At 33.7% G+C, this 16,426-nt stretch overlaps 1 protein-coding gene across 1 annotated transcript; it reads right to left on the bottom strand.

Moving 5' to 3' along the window:
• Positions 1 to 733: 733 nt before the first annotated feature.
• LOC126821550 (GTP-binding protein 2) lies at positions 734 to 14,562 on the bottom strand. Its single transcript, XM_056100948.1, has 11 exons — positions 14,344 to 14,562; positions 11,733 to 11,759; positions 10,924 to 11,108; positions 9,978 to 10,089; positions 9,182 to 9,379; positions 8,600 to 8,774; positions 7,382 to 7,598; positions 7,027 to 7,162; positions 6,450 to 6,508; positions 4,379 to 4,408; positions 734 to 740 (listed from the first exon to the last, which is right to left on the bottom strand). The coding sequence occupies exons 1-11, from the start codon at positions 14,398 to 14,400 to the stop codon at positions 734 to 736; spliced, it is 1,203 nt and encodes a 400-aa protein (XP_055956923.1). The 5' UTR covers positions 14,401 to 14,562.
• Between the last annotated feature and the right edge of the window lie 1,864 nt (positions 14,563 to 16,426).

Below are 16,426 nucleotides of genomic sequence, written 5' to 3'. Positions count from 1 at the left end.
AAGGATATTGTTACTCTCAACAAGATTTTTTATTGGAGTTTAACAGACTTGTTACCATATTGAATTTTTACAGAATTGTTACCGTATTGGGGGTTTATAGAGTTGTTATTGGAGTTTTACAGACTTGTTTACAGGGTTGTTATAAGAGTTCAACAGACTTGTTATTGAAGTTTTACAGAGTTGTTATTGGGGTTTTATAGAGTTATTATTGTGGTTTTATAGAGTTGTTATTGGAGTTTTACAGACTTGTTTTTCGAGTTGACATACTTGTTATGAAAGTTTACAAAGAAATTCTGGATCAGCCAGACAAAAACAATCAATAATATTTTACAAACTAGAACAAAGTTCTGTTTATAAGGTGATGTGTGTTTGATGAATTATATTTACTTCATTTATGCTTTTTTCTTAATTATGCTTCAAATAATATAGAAAACAATAAATGGTGTAATATCATTTTTAGCTTTAAATATGACACCTATAGCAGATATTGTGTTTTGTTTAGTATTCAACATAAATTTAAGTATGCAATATAGTGTACAGTCCGCATGCAAAATCCTTTTTCATTAATATGTTAATCTATTTCATTAATGAAATCCTAATTATTTCAAATCAATCAAATCCTACTGCATTTCATCAAAATTTGAAATGATTGTAAAACCTGAAACTGTTGCATAATTGATTCTACTAAAACAGCTAAGAATTAAGCACAAAGATCTCAATAAATATATTTGCATTAAAAGCTGGACAATATACATATTTGCATACTAAAATACACATATTATACATTGCATTATACATTTATATACAAAATTCAAAATTTAAACTTAACTACATAGCAATATACAATTTAACATAATATACAAATTCACTACTGTACAGAATATCAAATTTGTCATGATCATTTTACTTTTTAAAAAAAAATAAAAAAAAACAGTTGAAGAGATGATGAAGACATTTCAAGTAGTATCCAAGGAAAATATCAACATCTGGGAGAAAAACGACAGCGCCTTATAGAGCAAGATCTGTTGCTTAATGAAGAATCAAGCCGAGTGCTACACCATGTCTTTAAATCAGACACTTTATGCTTTTATTCCAGTCTACCGAAATGGAAATGACTGCAGACTGGATAGTGTACGGTACAAATTATGTAGCTTTAAAAATCTATAGCAACAATATGAATATTACAGAGATATAATCACTTAATGAAGCAAGGAATACATGCCATGTGAAAGTATTCCTCAATATGAAAGTAAGCTGATGATAATTTAGCATAACTCTATTACATAATCTGTTCTATTTGTTAATAATCTTATAAATGGTTTCATTTGATTATTGAAATAACACAATATGAACATTTATAAGAATCTTATCGTAAGATGAATGGCAAACTAAAACACAGAGATAATAATGATATAACATTTAAAAATAAATGAATAATTTTTCTTTAATTTATAAATTTCAAGTTAATAAAACAATCATGATGTTGAGAAAACATGGAAGAATGGATGAATAAAAATATGTAAAATAATATCACACTGTATGATAAATAAAATTACCTATGGTTAAATAATTGATTAATCTCGTTCAAATACACATTTAAATTTCTTGTTCCAAGTTGTCACGATGTACTTAACTGAACACCACATATTTAAAAGACAATATAATATTTGGAGTAACATTTGTAATATATGTGTTGGAGAGACAGAGAGAGAGAGAGAGAGAGAGAGAGAGGGGGGTTGACGTCCACTCGACACAAACTAGATCATTTTGGGACTAACATATGGTCTTTTTTTATTTCAATATTTCGCTGGTGCGTGGGGGGTCTGTAGCAATAGGGGGAAACCGGAGGACCCAGAGAAAACCCAAGAGGTTGGACAGACGACCCTACTCCTTGTCACCCTACTCCTTGTCACGTACAACCGGGGAATCAAAGAAATGCCAGTTGACTCAATGACAGATTTTATGAAGCTTCACACACACACTAACCATTCGGCCATCCAACCCCCCTCCGATATAATAGAGATTGACAAATCCCCAGGCAAATTGACATGCGCCAAAGGAATTTTTCCATTATACCGTCAATGAAAGGTAGCCTTATGCTTGGACCTCAATATACTGGCTGTATTTTTCATATGAGACAGAACCAGACATTATGAGAAAGAAATAAAACTGTGTATTTGAATAAGATTAATAATTAACTAGGGATATTCACCGGTGTATATGTTCAAAGGGAAAGGTGTTTACTACTTCTCCCATACCTTTGGTTTTACCCTGTCGAAACAGCAGCCTGGATCCAACACGTATAAATTCTGGTTGTTTGATTAATCGGAAGATAACTCTAGCTTTCTGGTTTGTTTTTATATGATCCTGTAAACATATAAGGCATATATATATATATAGAGAGAGAGAGAAATGGGGTTTAATATTCACACTTGATACAAACTAGATCATTTCTGGACTGACTTATGGTTTAATTTCATTTCAATAATTCACTTGTGAATATGTGTCTTTAGTAGTGGGAGGAAACCAGATGACCCGGAGTACAGTCTACTCTACTCTTTGTCACATACAAGCATGGAGTCAAAATCAAGCCACTTGACTCAATATGCATGCCTTAAACCATTTGTCCCCCCCCCCCCAGAAGGTATATAGAATAAAATAACACATGTATTACTAATGCCATTTTAAGAGAATATGAGATGAAAGAACGGCAGCAATATGGTAGAATTATGTTATCATGTATTACTAGTGTCCTTTTAAAACAATATGAGATGAAAGAACGACGGCAATATGGTAGAATTATGTTATCTCAAAAATCAGAGATAATATCCCTCTAAAATACAATTATCAATGGCGATCAGACTAAACTGATTGTTACTTTGGTGGAATTTCTTATGCCCTTGCAAACCACAATAATGTGAAAGTTGAATCTCTAATTGGAATATCAAGCCAATGATCCAATCCCGTATTTACAAAGATATGAGGAATTGAAAATTTGTCAAGTGGGACCTGGGTTTCCAACAGTAATTTGTACCAAATGTTGCTTTGGTGTAAAAGTAATAATGGAACACGTTAAGATTTTTGCCTCCCCTCCCTCCACCACTAAATATTCAAATTGTCCACTGTTTTAAACAGTCATAAAACCTGTATGTTTATTCAATTTAAATTCTAACATCAATATACACAGCAACTATGTTTTTTGGAGTAAAACAATATGACATACCTGATTTATATAGGTAATAATAGCTGTTTGACAAACTGTACCTATATGTAATGTAGTTTGAAATCCTTTAGTTATCTGACTAGCATGATATAAAACATATATATCAGCTTCAAACTGTATACATGACATGGGCTGTAACTCGGGACTAACTAATACCATACCCTATAATAAATGAAAGTCTTGTTAGCATAGTTTAAATTGTTTCAATGACAATTAAACTGGAATAAAGATTAGAGAAGCCTAGTCGAAACATCACTCAGTAATAAGCAGTAATTGTATTCCATAGAATTGTGACCTGTATGATATAGCATAGTTTAAACAGTTAACAGTACATATAACCTATCAAAGTATGAATATTAATGTTAGATGGAGAAGAAGGACTTATCAAAGCAGTGACAGATTTAAATACAGAGAGGCCCTGCGATAGTCCACATATGAGGCCCCTCCAAATCTCCATCCTCAAAATTAGAGAAAGACCCCTCCCAATCCCCCCACCCTCAGGACTAGAGGATGATGGAAGGGTGTTTTAAACACAATTGAGCAAAGCTGAGAATGATGACATGTAATAAAGGCTTATATGACTGTGTCGAACATCTTATATGACAGTGTCAAATATTTTATGTTATAATCTTATACGCCTCGGCCGGAAGCCCTCTCTCTCTTGATCTCGCACTGTATCCAAGGCAGAAATATCTCAATAATATGGACTGCTTTATCTCTCGTTTATGTGCATAAAACTATTAAAAAAAGTAGTAATATCTTTTTAAATATTAGTTTCAAAACCACATGTCTTAGCCAAAGTAAATTTCACCATCAAGTCACACATATAAAAAGTTCTTGTCAGAAGCTTTTGCTGGTAAAAATGAAAATTGCAACGTTATACATATTTTATTTTTGTAAACATTTTTCCCGATTCCATTAAAGAAATATTTTACAGAATTAAAATCGAGACCGAAGAGTAGACCAACCTTCCTAAGCTCAACTCTATCTACATTGGTTAATGCTACAGTTGCTACTTGTCCTGCCTGTATATGTCGGCATGGTAACCTATTTCTATAAACAGTTTTAACTTCTACAGCCTTAAATTCTCCATCTTCTGAGGGTCCTAACATAACATTATCTTTCTCCTTAATAGAACCCCTGAAAATATAAAACATAACATTATCTTTCTCCTTGATAGAACCCCTGAAAATATAAAACATAACATTAGGCAACACAAATAAAATAAGTTGTTTCTCGGGCACCGCCCGCACGCAAAATTGGTTGCGCAAGCGGCCTATTTATTAGTCTTGATGAAAAAAAAAAATATGTAACGCCCGCCCGAACATCGATAAGCAAGTCATAAAAAAAATATGCCGCATGTATCTACATGCCCCATACGTGAATATCCATTCAAATGTATTAAACTGATTCAGATGTAAACGCTCATTTACGGGTCTTTTTTATTGATATCGAAAGAACCTCCATTTTTGTATCACATGATTTTAATTACCTCCCCTTGTGAACTAGAATTTGAATCGTGTTAAACACCGAAAGTCATTGACAACAATGCAATGTATTTCAATCATTCGATCTTAATCGGCTCATTATTGCCGGCTTCAGTCGGTCCATGTTTAAAAAAATCCTACTTATAAAACAATGAATCGTAGAACAGGTTAATTATTATAACTTGTGGCTACGAATACGATACGATGATAGTCACCATACCTTAGTCAGAATCTGGGTCATTAGCACATTTAACGGTAGTTTTGATAATCCGGAAAATAATAATTGGATTACACATTTGATGGTTTTACTGACGAGTTGTTAGTTAAATTTAAATAGTCATTCGATATAAACCCCAGATAGAACACCGAATATCCTGAGAAACACACCGAATAACCTGAGAAACAGTCATATCCCGATGACACGTGACATTGGTTGGAATTAGGTCAATCATTATAAACCAGCGATACTAGATTTAGATCGAAGTGTCGTTTACCGTGATGATGATGATACACATGCTGACAGAGGCTTACTCTTTAAAATATTGTCGTTATTATGGACGGCTATTAATAGTCGTACGGAATTTTATTTTAAACCAATTTCAATTATGGTTGTCACTATTACCATTAGTAAGCTACATTACGTGAATTAAATATGGAAAATTATTTTCCTTTCAGTCAGTGTTCAGTGTTTGAGTAGACTTGATTTTTGGGTTTATGTTCTAAGTATGTATAATATATAACTGAAAGCAAAACTGTAGACAAGTAATGACTTTCTTATTAAAAAAAAAAAAAAAATACAAGGCCGCCCTCCCGCCCCAACAATTTTCAACAATAGGCAAATTTTATTTTGCACCATCCTCTAGCCAGAAATGAGATAAAAAAAAAAATAAACTGCCCTCCCCCCCCCTACAGTTTCAGCTGTCAGTTGCCCGAGAAACAAGACATTTATTTTGTGTAGCCTTATCTTTCTTCTTGATAGAACCCTTGAAAATAAAGTTTGGGTGAGTGCAAAAAAAACAGAACCCTTGACAGAGTGAGAAACAAGACATTTATTTTGTGTAGCCTTATCTTTCTTCTTGATAGAACCCTTGAAAATAAAGTTTGGGTGAGTGCAAAAAAAACAGAACCCTTGACAGAGTGCACAGAAATGGCGCTGACTGGGCAAAATTCTCCTCCATAGCATTTCACACATGCACATACAAAAATAGCTGTATGTTAGAATCAAAATGACGGAAGTATTCTGCTGACACGAAATAACTTCCTTTCCTTTCATAACATTAACTTTCTCCTTCAAAGAAATGAAATTAAATAAAATGAGGTTTAACATCCTACTGGGCTTATGAAGATGGGCATATGCCATGCAGTGTTCTATGAGGGAAATTTTAGCAGGACAGCGGCGCTACAGCCTACACTTATTTCGAATTCCAACTGTCAAGGGTTCTTTTAAGTGCATGCCAATGTGTACAAAGGACTTCGGTTTTCCGTCTCATCCGAATGACTATACATTATTCCTTGCCAGGCCCTCCGTCCTACATCACTAGCAAGCGGGAATCATGCCGGAAAATCCAGATGACTTTCTAGACCAACACAGGGATCGAACACGAGACCTCAAGATTAGCGAGCCCACGTCTACCCACTGAGCCATCGTGGCTTGCTTCCTTCAAATAATCCCTTAAGAACTATTGACTTTGTAACTGGTGTATCTCTGTTAAATCACAAATGAGTATATAAATAATTACCTTTGTATAGTTCCTCCAACTACTGTTCCTACACCTGGTACAGTAAACAATTCATCTATCTGTAAATATTATATAATGATTGTTTTTTGGGGTTTTTTTTTTTGATTGGTTACCACAGAACAGAAACTCCTATTCCAAGATTTTCATTGGTTTATAGCATAGAATAGACATTGGCAAAAAATTCTTTATGATACAATGATTTAAATTGTCACACTAAATTTAAATTGTCACACTAAATTAATACAACACATCAAGAAGTTGCACTTTATCAAGCCTATTTGAATATCAATTTGGTTAACATGTGCACGTTAGATCATAAGGTCTGTCATTGAGTCAAGTCACAGGGTTTTGATTCCCAGCTTGTGCATGAGAAGGAGGAGGGTCAGCCATCCAACCTGGGGGGTTTTCTCTGGGTCCCCCAGTTTCCTCCCAACAGCGAATTGTTGAAATAAAATTAAACCATACGTTAATCCCAAAATGACCTTGTTTGTGTCGAGTGGACGTTAAACCTCATTTGCAGTAAATTACAAAGATTGATTTCTTGTTATCAAAAGAAAACCATTCAAATGTTCCTCACTTGAAATTCTGTGTGATCTTGGACAAGTTTTTCTCTGTCATGTCGACTCTTCAAGGGAGGTAATACATTAAGGAACTTGATCAAAAGAGGAAGATTTTGACCTGTGACACTTGAAACCAAGAATATTGGAGTCACCCTGGAAAACGAATCAAAAAAAAAAAAATAATACAGTTTGCACTACCAATTATTAGCCTTGTAGATTAGCTTTGAATTTCAAAACTCCCACCAATTTTGAAAAGCTGGCAATCTGACATCCAACTTTCTCTAAACTAATAGATAAATGATCGGAATGAAACTTCAGTTCTGTACTTATGACATTGATCATTAATGCTCAGATCGAAGCAATTAAACTTACTTTTGTGTATCAAAGCTAGTAGCTGCGGTGATTGCATCATCTTCATTTTCTATTCTCATCGGAATTTTTTTACATCCTGGTGATTTTAAGATGTGTTCTAGTTGCTTGACAGTTTTCTCAATCATAAATTTTCGACACATATCAACCTTAGTTACAACAACAAAAACCGGAACACCCAATGCTAAAGCAAAGCCTAAATGTTCTTTAGTTGTTCCAACTTAAAAAAGAAAATAAATCTGTCATTTATTTTTAGCAATATACATGTAGTTTATTATATAATCAAACCAAATGTGTCTTATTTCTCATTGGAAATTTGTACAAATGGATTTAAATTCTAAAAAGAAATGAAATGGTATTTAACATCCTACTTTTCTGCTCCGTCCTGGCAAATGAAGACAAGCATATACAATGTAGTGCACAGTTTGGGACATTACGCATGGATAGTGGTGCTACAGTCTTCTCTAATTTGGAATGTCAATAAAATGCACACCAGCATGCACACAGGGCCTCAATTTTTCTTTACCATCCGAAAAACTAGACACTATGCCTTGCCAGGCATATTATCATGCAGAAATATACTGTATTACAAAAATATAGCAGTACTATAAAACATTAATATTATACTGTAAAATAATAATTATAAAGCAATACATGCAGATTGAAATTAATATTTCTGGGGTAATGGTCTACTTTATTTCCATCAGTAACAGAAAACAAATATATATTGATGTGACCTGAGCTTGTTTCATTTAAGACTTTATTTCTAGATTTCACAGTAGTTGAAATTGACATAATTTACAAAGAAAACAAAACTGCATTTGCTCGATTGACTGACATATAGCTTAGATTAAATTCCCCCTTAACACCTACAAAATAAACCTTATGTAATTTATGGCAAGGTGTACTAAACTTCCTTAATAACTTTCAACATACGTGTAGATTTATGAGTGAACATATTAATTTAATTACGTTTGATTGACTGATAAAGACTGATGTAGCCCAAGGCGATTTCCAAATTTATGACAGTAGTAAGTTTATAGTAAAGATACAATTATATATGTATATACTGTGAAAATTGGGGATATTTCATTACATCGCCAATTTGGAAAGTTAGTTTTAGCTTGATCTCTGTTTAATATTATACATTGGCATAAGTGATCTTAATTAAGATACATGTAGTATACCTATATGTGTACTAAAATAATGTTTTAAACTTACCCATTCCTTTATTAGCACTAACAACCAGCATGGCAAAATCGGGCGAATTTCCAGTTAATCCAAATATTGTTGTCTTCAAATATTTATGATGTCCTGCTAAATCTATAAATGTTATTAATTTAGTAGAATTCTCACAAATTTCTTCAATATTTCTAGATCCACTGTAATTCACAACCTGAAAGTTTAAAGAAACATAAACACCATATAAATAATTTCTAGTTTTTAATTAGTTTCTTCATGTATTGGCTACCTACAAATGTAGATAACAACAGTTGAATACTTCAAATGTTCTCAACATCAAATTGGTATAAGTGAAAGTAATTTTGCAATTTTTTTTTTTTTTTTTGATTAATTTTTTACTTTTAACATATAGTACTGGTTACCTGCACTTGCAGGATATTCCGCTACACCAACTCACCAAATAACTGAGAAGTGATATCAGATGTTCTAGAAAAAAGTAAGCTTACCCTACTTAGTACATGACACTGGTCACTGTCATTAGCTGAATGTAATTATTTATAGTTATAGAAGTTTCAATGTGCCTTATCGTTTTTAATATGATTTTGAAAAGTTAACCCTTACCTCTCCTTTGCCATCAAAGCCCAGTATTTCATGACTAATACTAGATGTTCTTCCAGATTGTATTTCATGAAGATGTCGAAACAGATTTAACCTGGCACGTCCCCGCCCATTATCCTGTTCACCCTGTGTTAAAACACCCAGTAAGGTACTTTTTCCAGTATCAACATTTCCAAGCACAGCCAGTCGTAAGTCTAAAAACTATAATAAAAATACAAAACAATAAAAATACATACATTTTGCATTACTATATTAGCTTGATAAAAGTTGGGAGAATATAATTTGAAACTTGTCCAAATATATTAGTAGCGTTTTCCATACTAGTAAGTACAGTATGTGTAATATTTTATTATCCTATAATTATTTCCAAACTTAAACATACATTATGCAAGAGCTAAATCTGTCTATTGCAGGTCTTTCTTTAGGGCTGAAACGTTATCTAAATTATTAATTAGACATCAATTAACTGATCCAGACCATAATCAACTCTTGATGGCATCGCTAGCCTGCGATTTTAAGTGGATTGTGATCCGATTTACTGTATAACTTTCCTTCTTGATTAAACGATTAAATGGATAATCGAGACTATGCTGTTTAACGTACTGACTTTAGTAATGATGACCGAGGCTAGGCAGAAATTTCATTCGCTTAGTTCTCGGTTCATAGTGGATCAATTTGAATGAAATTTTCAGCAAATTGCCTTTACGTTATCTAGTTTTTAATTATTATAGTGAGAACTGCCAACTCGTTATCGAATCTCCCATAATGTATCTTTAATCAATTGGTTAACATCAGTTACCTCTTGATCATCTGGGACTTTTCTAATCAGTAATTCCATGGCACGTCTACGACCTGTTGATTTTTCATCTTCAATACTTCTTTCTCTTAAAACAGTTAAACTGGCACCAAGTCTGAAAATGTGGAGAAAAGGTTAACAAAATATTTTAATGACAAACTGCACCAACCAGGCTAATGATAACAGGCATACTCCATGTAGTAGCTTTACTGCCTAGTTTTCATTGAATTTCAACATTCAACAGTTGGAATGGCCTAGTGGTGTTTTGAGCTCTAGCTGACCTGTCACCTCTGGGGCCTGTTTCACAAAATTTTAACTAAGATAAAATCCTAATTTTAGTAATTTAATTGGATAATATTAGATTGATTTAAGTGCTTAGTCAATCAAAATTTGGATTTGATCTTTAGTTAAGATTTCGAGATACAGGGCCCAGGATTGTGGTCATGGTTTTGATCCTTGGTGAGAGTGTATGTGGGTTGGAAATAGAAGTGTATTCTCAATCTTGTAGTACTATGTTTTCTTCCCACAGGAAATACCCCCTCCGCCTGCTCTAAGCATAATAAAATAAGACAACTTCTCTGTAATATCACTATTGGTGAAAGCGGACATCTAACACTAATTGATGAAGAAGTTCTTTTATGTGCATGCCAATGAGTACACCTCAGCTTTTTGTCTCAATCATATTTTAAAGCCTTAGTGGACTGGTTTTTCAAAATGTTTAACACACTGACTGTATTTGATATTATGGCAAGAATCATGGCCTAAAACATTAACTGTGTTATGCTGGTTAATTTAATACCACATATGTGGGGGAGCATCGCAGTGATGGAGCGTGATTGGCAAACAAACATACACACAAACATATTTGATTTTTTTTTTTATATAGAGATTTCTGTACGTGATTTTAAGAATTAAGATTGTTTATTCTGCTGTGTGGAATAATGTATACCTTGACGACATGGTTTCCAGGGTTTCAAGAGAAGCATCAAGATCTGAATCAGTTAATCCAGCCAATATTCCATTATCTTCAACGCCTATTTCATATATTGCTTCACCATGTCCTTCCTCTAATCTCCATTTCATCTGTGTGACTAAATGTTCAAGTCTTGTAACAGAGGGGCGTACCAATGTTCTCTGCAAAAGATTTATTTTGTCAAAAACTTATTACAAATGCATATACAACACACTTATATAACTGAATTCCTGAAGATATATTAATTGGCATGACTTGAATTAATAACACATGCTTTAAAAGTTTAACCATAAACATCTATGTAACAAAATAAGCCAGGGTCAATGTATATGTATGTTTTATGCCTGGTAAATTAAATACTAAATTAAATTAAATACTAATTGGTTTATTGCTTTAGGCTGTAACGCCATGCTCCTTCCCTATTTAAGACGTCTATGTTGGGTTTTAACCTGTTAAGTGTGACGTTTTTAAAACGTTAACTACCCCCTATTGTGTAATTAATTTGACGAAGTGACGAAGAACTATGTACTATGTTCTAAGAATAGATTGGGGAAAATACCTCCAAGGCGTTATATTACGCGCTACACACAGTGAGTGGCAGTTGTCCAGGACGTTATATAACGACCTACGCACTTAACAGGTTAAGTATTTGAAGTTTTGACAAGGTAGTCTCTGACAACATAGCCTACACTGAATAAAGAACTTACATTGAAGCTAAATAGAAGACCTGCAATAGGCAGATTTAGCTCTTGCATTATGCATCTTTAAACTTTAATCAATCTTACCTTGTATTCAACGTTGCCAAGTTCTTCCTGAAATAATCAGAAAAAATCAAATTGAAATTGACACAATGACAGACTAGAACTACCAGTAGGTGTTAAATCATCGTTGTTATCTCAATGTCCATCAAATAATAACATTTATGTAAATGGCGTTCCGTGTCCTGATGTATATGTGTGAAATATTAAATCATAAATAAATGTTAATATTTCATGGCTACAGAGATAACAACTGAACGCAAATTTCAAACGCATAATTCTCAATACCTAAATATTTCAGATTCGTCGGTTCCTTAGAAAAGTGACGAAATGCTATCTGATGAAACTCAGATATTTTTTAATTGTTTTTTTCGCTTTATATTTTACATTTCCACACCACATTGTGTTGAAAATCAAATAAAGAAATAATTTGAATTGGATTGTGATAAAACTAAACATCAGCTAATTATGAGTCAAACCTAGCTGGGTGGTTTAGACGCTGGCTCGCTAGCTCGGAGGTCGGGTGTTCGATCCCGACATTGGCCGAGAAAGTTCATCCTGATTTTTCGAAGTGGTTTCCCCTTGTCAGTGGTTCAGAACGGAGGGCCTGACAAGGACAGCTGTCTAGTCCTTCGGATGATACAAAAAACCGAGGTCCCGTGTATACATTAGAATGCACGTAAAAGATCCCTTGGCAGTTGGAATTCGATATAAGAGTAGGCGATAGTGCCGCTGCCCGGGCAAAATTTCCCTCATAGCACACTGTATGGCGTATGCCCATCTTCATTAGCCCAGTACAGGAGCAGAACAGTAGGACGTTAAACCCCATTTCATTTCATTTCATTTCATTATACAATTAGTGCTCCTACGATTAGGACTTTTCTTTTACTTGAATAACCATAGCTATTAACCAGTTGGTAATTGTTTAACAATTTGGCATCAATTTTCAACATAAAACAGACCTCAGGAGGTGCGAGTAAGTACTCGCAGGCATGGTATACTCGCCTAAAAGGCATCACTCATGCAAAAATGTCTGGAAACTTTTCATAGAAATGTACAATTCTTTAACGAAAATTCATTTGAACCATTTTTAATTCAATATTTTACGATAAAATACAAGACAATACTCTGTTTCTATGTGACATACATGTATGGCGATAATATTTTGATTACACAATGTTGCTAAGTATAAAATAAATTGGAAGGCGTCTATTGATTAGACAATAAAGAAATAATTTTGGGCTTACAAGTAGAATTTTTTCCATGGTTAATTTAACTAAAAACTAAGGTAGAATTCTTGCTAGAAATTACGAGATATGAAATGTGTAGAATGTCGTAACGAATCTACTATAATGTCATTTTCTAGCCGTTATAATTATATTTTGAATGAAGGTTACATTTTAAATAACTAGTTAACAAGGTAGAATATAGTTAGAAATGCCAAGAAGTATTTGGATTGGATTAACATTAGCAAATGTCAGAACCAGGTCTGTTGACTTTACCGTACCACTAAGAGTGCTATTAATATTAACAGTATTATTTCTTAGCAGTCAACATTGTGGGGCAATCTGATTAAAATGCAGATCCTATTTCGTTTCTTTTATTATAGTTCAAAATTTCATTTTACTTGTCTTTACTACACTAGGATCTGGAAGAGTTGTTATATAACCCGCTTCTGGTTGATATGAGGGATTAGCCAATGAAATGGTCTGTTGCAGAGAGTTATTGGAACTGTGGGTATTCCACTAGAAACATCAACGCTGATTGGTTAATCAAATGTCTGATGACATAGGGTCAAAAGATGCTCGTATGACCCCTGATTCGATCTCCCACCACAACTGGTAAGAACTTCATGTAGTAGAGGCTATCGTGGGGTGGCAGTAACATTCTAAGATTTTCAAACGTCAAATACAAAAGAAGGACAGAGATACTTCTGAAACCTTTTTATCTTGGCCCACGAGAATAACGGAAAATTTTTGTTATAAAGAGGAATATAATGCGACACGTGTATGTTTCATTTCAACAGATTTTGTACTACTGAAAATGTATATTGACCTATCTATATATTATGCTATTTTTTGTATTGTTCTCAGGAAGTTTATTGATACATGTAGGCCTACTTTTAAACTAATAAATAAATGGATGTCAGAATAAATGTGTTGCAATTATGTAGCATGACATTGTGTTATACATGTATATATACAGCTACCTCCCTGGCATAAAGAATATCAGTAGAAAATGATACCTTTGACTAAAAATAAAGCTTCCCAATATCACAGCCAAAAACCTAACCATTACAATAAGCTTTAAAGATAGCATTTTCACTACTACTGACAGTAATGATGACATGCACATAACCTACTTGTAGGTGTACTATTACAATTACTATTTGCCTTAATAAAACATCTGTCAAAATTCGATCCCACATGATACACATTCACATATGCCATGTCAACGTTTATTTATATAAAGATTTCACAAATCAACCGAGATGTCCGACTTTAATAGGTCAAACCGAGTAAAATGATGTAGTACAAAGCGTACCGTCAAAGCAAACATTCGACGTTGCAACAATTGACAGTTTCTATTTTATTTATAGCATAATTTATTACCATACGCCTATACGGTACATACTTACTTCTGGGGGAAGAGTTTCGGGTAAAATACTGTTATTTATTTTCTCCATCGCCTCCATTCTGATGTTTTGTGTTTCTTGATTGACTTAGTTATTAGTTCCGACCTTCATTCTGTGTCTATTTATTGTTGTTTGTCCGCAAGCTGCCAAAAATACCACTCAGCTGTTATTATTACAATCGCCGACCGCCATATTACATCAGCAGGTCGCAATCGTCCAGCCACTTCCATAGATATGTATTGATGTATTGTGCAATTTAGGACTAGGTAATCGGGGATATGACCTGGATGTGAACGTAAACAAAAACAAGAGGTTATTTGTAGCTTTGAATATCCGGTACGTCAAATCTATCCAACTACTTTTGGACTTGATCAGTTACGCTCCAGTGAATATGGAAGAGATTAATATGAGTGGTGTAATTATTTCAACACTTAACGACAAATTACATCAGATGAATAGATTTCGGTATTTAATTATCATAGCTAGGCCTATAAAGTATAATATGAGGCCTGACTGAGGCTGAAAACTTTTTTTTTTCTTTTTTTTTTTAAATATACACGTACAGCTAGATATATTATATATTCGTGGGGTCGTTATAAAATTTTACCGCACATTTGTGAAGCTTTATCATAGAAATTTAATATTTCTTGGGGTCGTTATTAGGGTTTCACACTGCGTAGCCACACTACTGTTTTTGTTCGGATTATTAGGGTTTCACACTGCGTAGCCAGTGTGAAACACTATTGTTTTTGTTAAGATTATTATTAGGGTTTCACACTGCGTAGCTTGTGTGAAACACTATTGTTTTTGTTAAAATTATTAAGCTTTCATATTACATATGAAAGCTTATTGTTTCTGTTAAGATTATTATTGTTATTTTTTTTTTTGTGTTTTGTCCACAAATCGGATTTCTCAGAATCTAACCATAGGATCGTTCTGAAACTTTTACCTATCCCCCCAAAAATGGGTGGTGGCTGTTGATTAAATATATTTTCAAAACGTTTTACGAATCCGAAATCACCGAATTTTACGAAGGAATGCATTTGACCTACAATGCTGTAACTTTGTGACTATTTGACCTATTTTACTAATTCTTTTTTCTTTGAGTATCTTGAAACATTTACTTCAAATATGCAATTTCGGATTTTGGCATTTCGAAAATTCGTCGCTGTCATTTCGAACCGGAAGTTATTACCAATTTGACAACTTCTTTAATAGTTGTGCGATTTTCGTGAAATTTAGAATGTTAGTAGATCTTGCCAATGCGACTTCAATGATGTCTTTGGAAATTTTCTAAATTATCTCCCCTTGGTGAAATTAAGGATCAAAGTTTTCAAAAAAATCGTCGAAATATAGGTCAGAATGACCTAAAAAAAAAATTCGATACTAGACAAGTAATTACTGATTCGTTCACAAAATATGGAGTTTGTCGATCGAACCGGAAGTGCCACCATCTTTAAACGTGAAAAATCAAAAAGGCTTTTTTGCTATTTTACTTACAGACTCGGGCGTCATATTTTCGGAATCCTGGAAGGAATGCCTAAAAATCTATCGGATCAGAATTTTGATTTCGGTCACGTGATGGTCACCATTTTGAATTGAAAATGAAAAATAGAAGCAATTTGAAGGGCCGGGACTTTGGAACACAAGAACTCTCCTTCTAATTAAGCTAGAATGTTCAAACTTGGTGTAGGCGTTCACTAGGTCAATGTCATGATTGAGTTCAAAGATGAGCATTTTTTGCCTAGGGTAAGCAGAGATAAGCAAGCTGATTTGTTGATTCTTTAGGGCACGATGACATTGGTTATAATGAATGGAGGGCGATGAAACTCTTGTCAATCGAGAGGCTAATAGCTGGCCTGTTGTGTGAAATCATTGTATCATTTTTTGAAAATGTCCGGGGTAGCCGAAAAAAGGAGATCGAAATCCAAAAAGTCGTATTTTTACGATTTGGGGCATTTTTAGAGGTCGTGTAAAGTAAAATAAAGCATGCATATACATATATTATTGATATTAAATATATCATATAAAAAACTAAACAATGAATCAGCTGTCATTGACAGATTTTATATTATAAGCATGGTCA

The sequence above is a fragment of the Patella vulgata genome, chromosome 5 (genome assembly GCF_932274485.2).
Source record: "Patella vulgata chromosome 5, xgPatVulg1.2, whole genome shotgun sequence".
NCBI lineage: Eukaryota > Metazoa > Mollusca > Gastropoda > Patellidae > Patella > Patella vulgata.
Note: the sequence above shows the minus strand (reverse complement) of the source record. Positions and strands in the feature narration are given on the sequence as shown.

Bases quoted from the DNA above. Each gene is read 5' to 3' on its own strand.
- LOC126821550 (XM_056100948.1), bottom strand. From the start codon at position 14,400: ATGGAGGCGATGGAGAAAATAAATAACAGTATTTTACCCGAAACTCTT. The intron at 8,775-9,181 runs GTAAGGGTTAAC...TTAAACTTTCAG, and splicing joins GCTTTGATGGCAAAGGAGAG to GTTGTGAATTACAGTGGATC. The intron at 7,163-7,381 runs GTAAGTTTAATT...TTCGTTTTCCAG, and splicing joins ACTAGCTTTGATACACAAAA to GGTGACTCCAATATTCTTGG.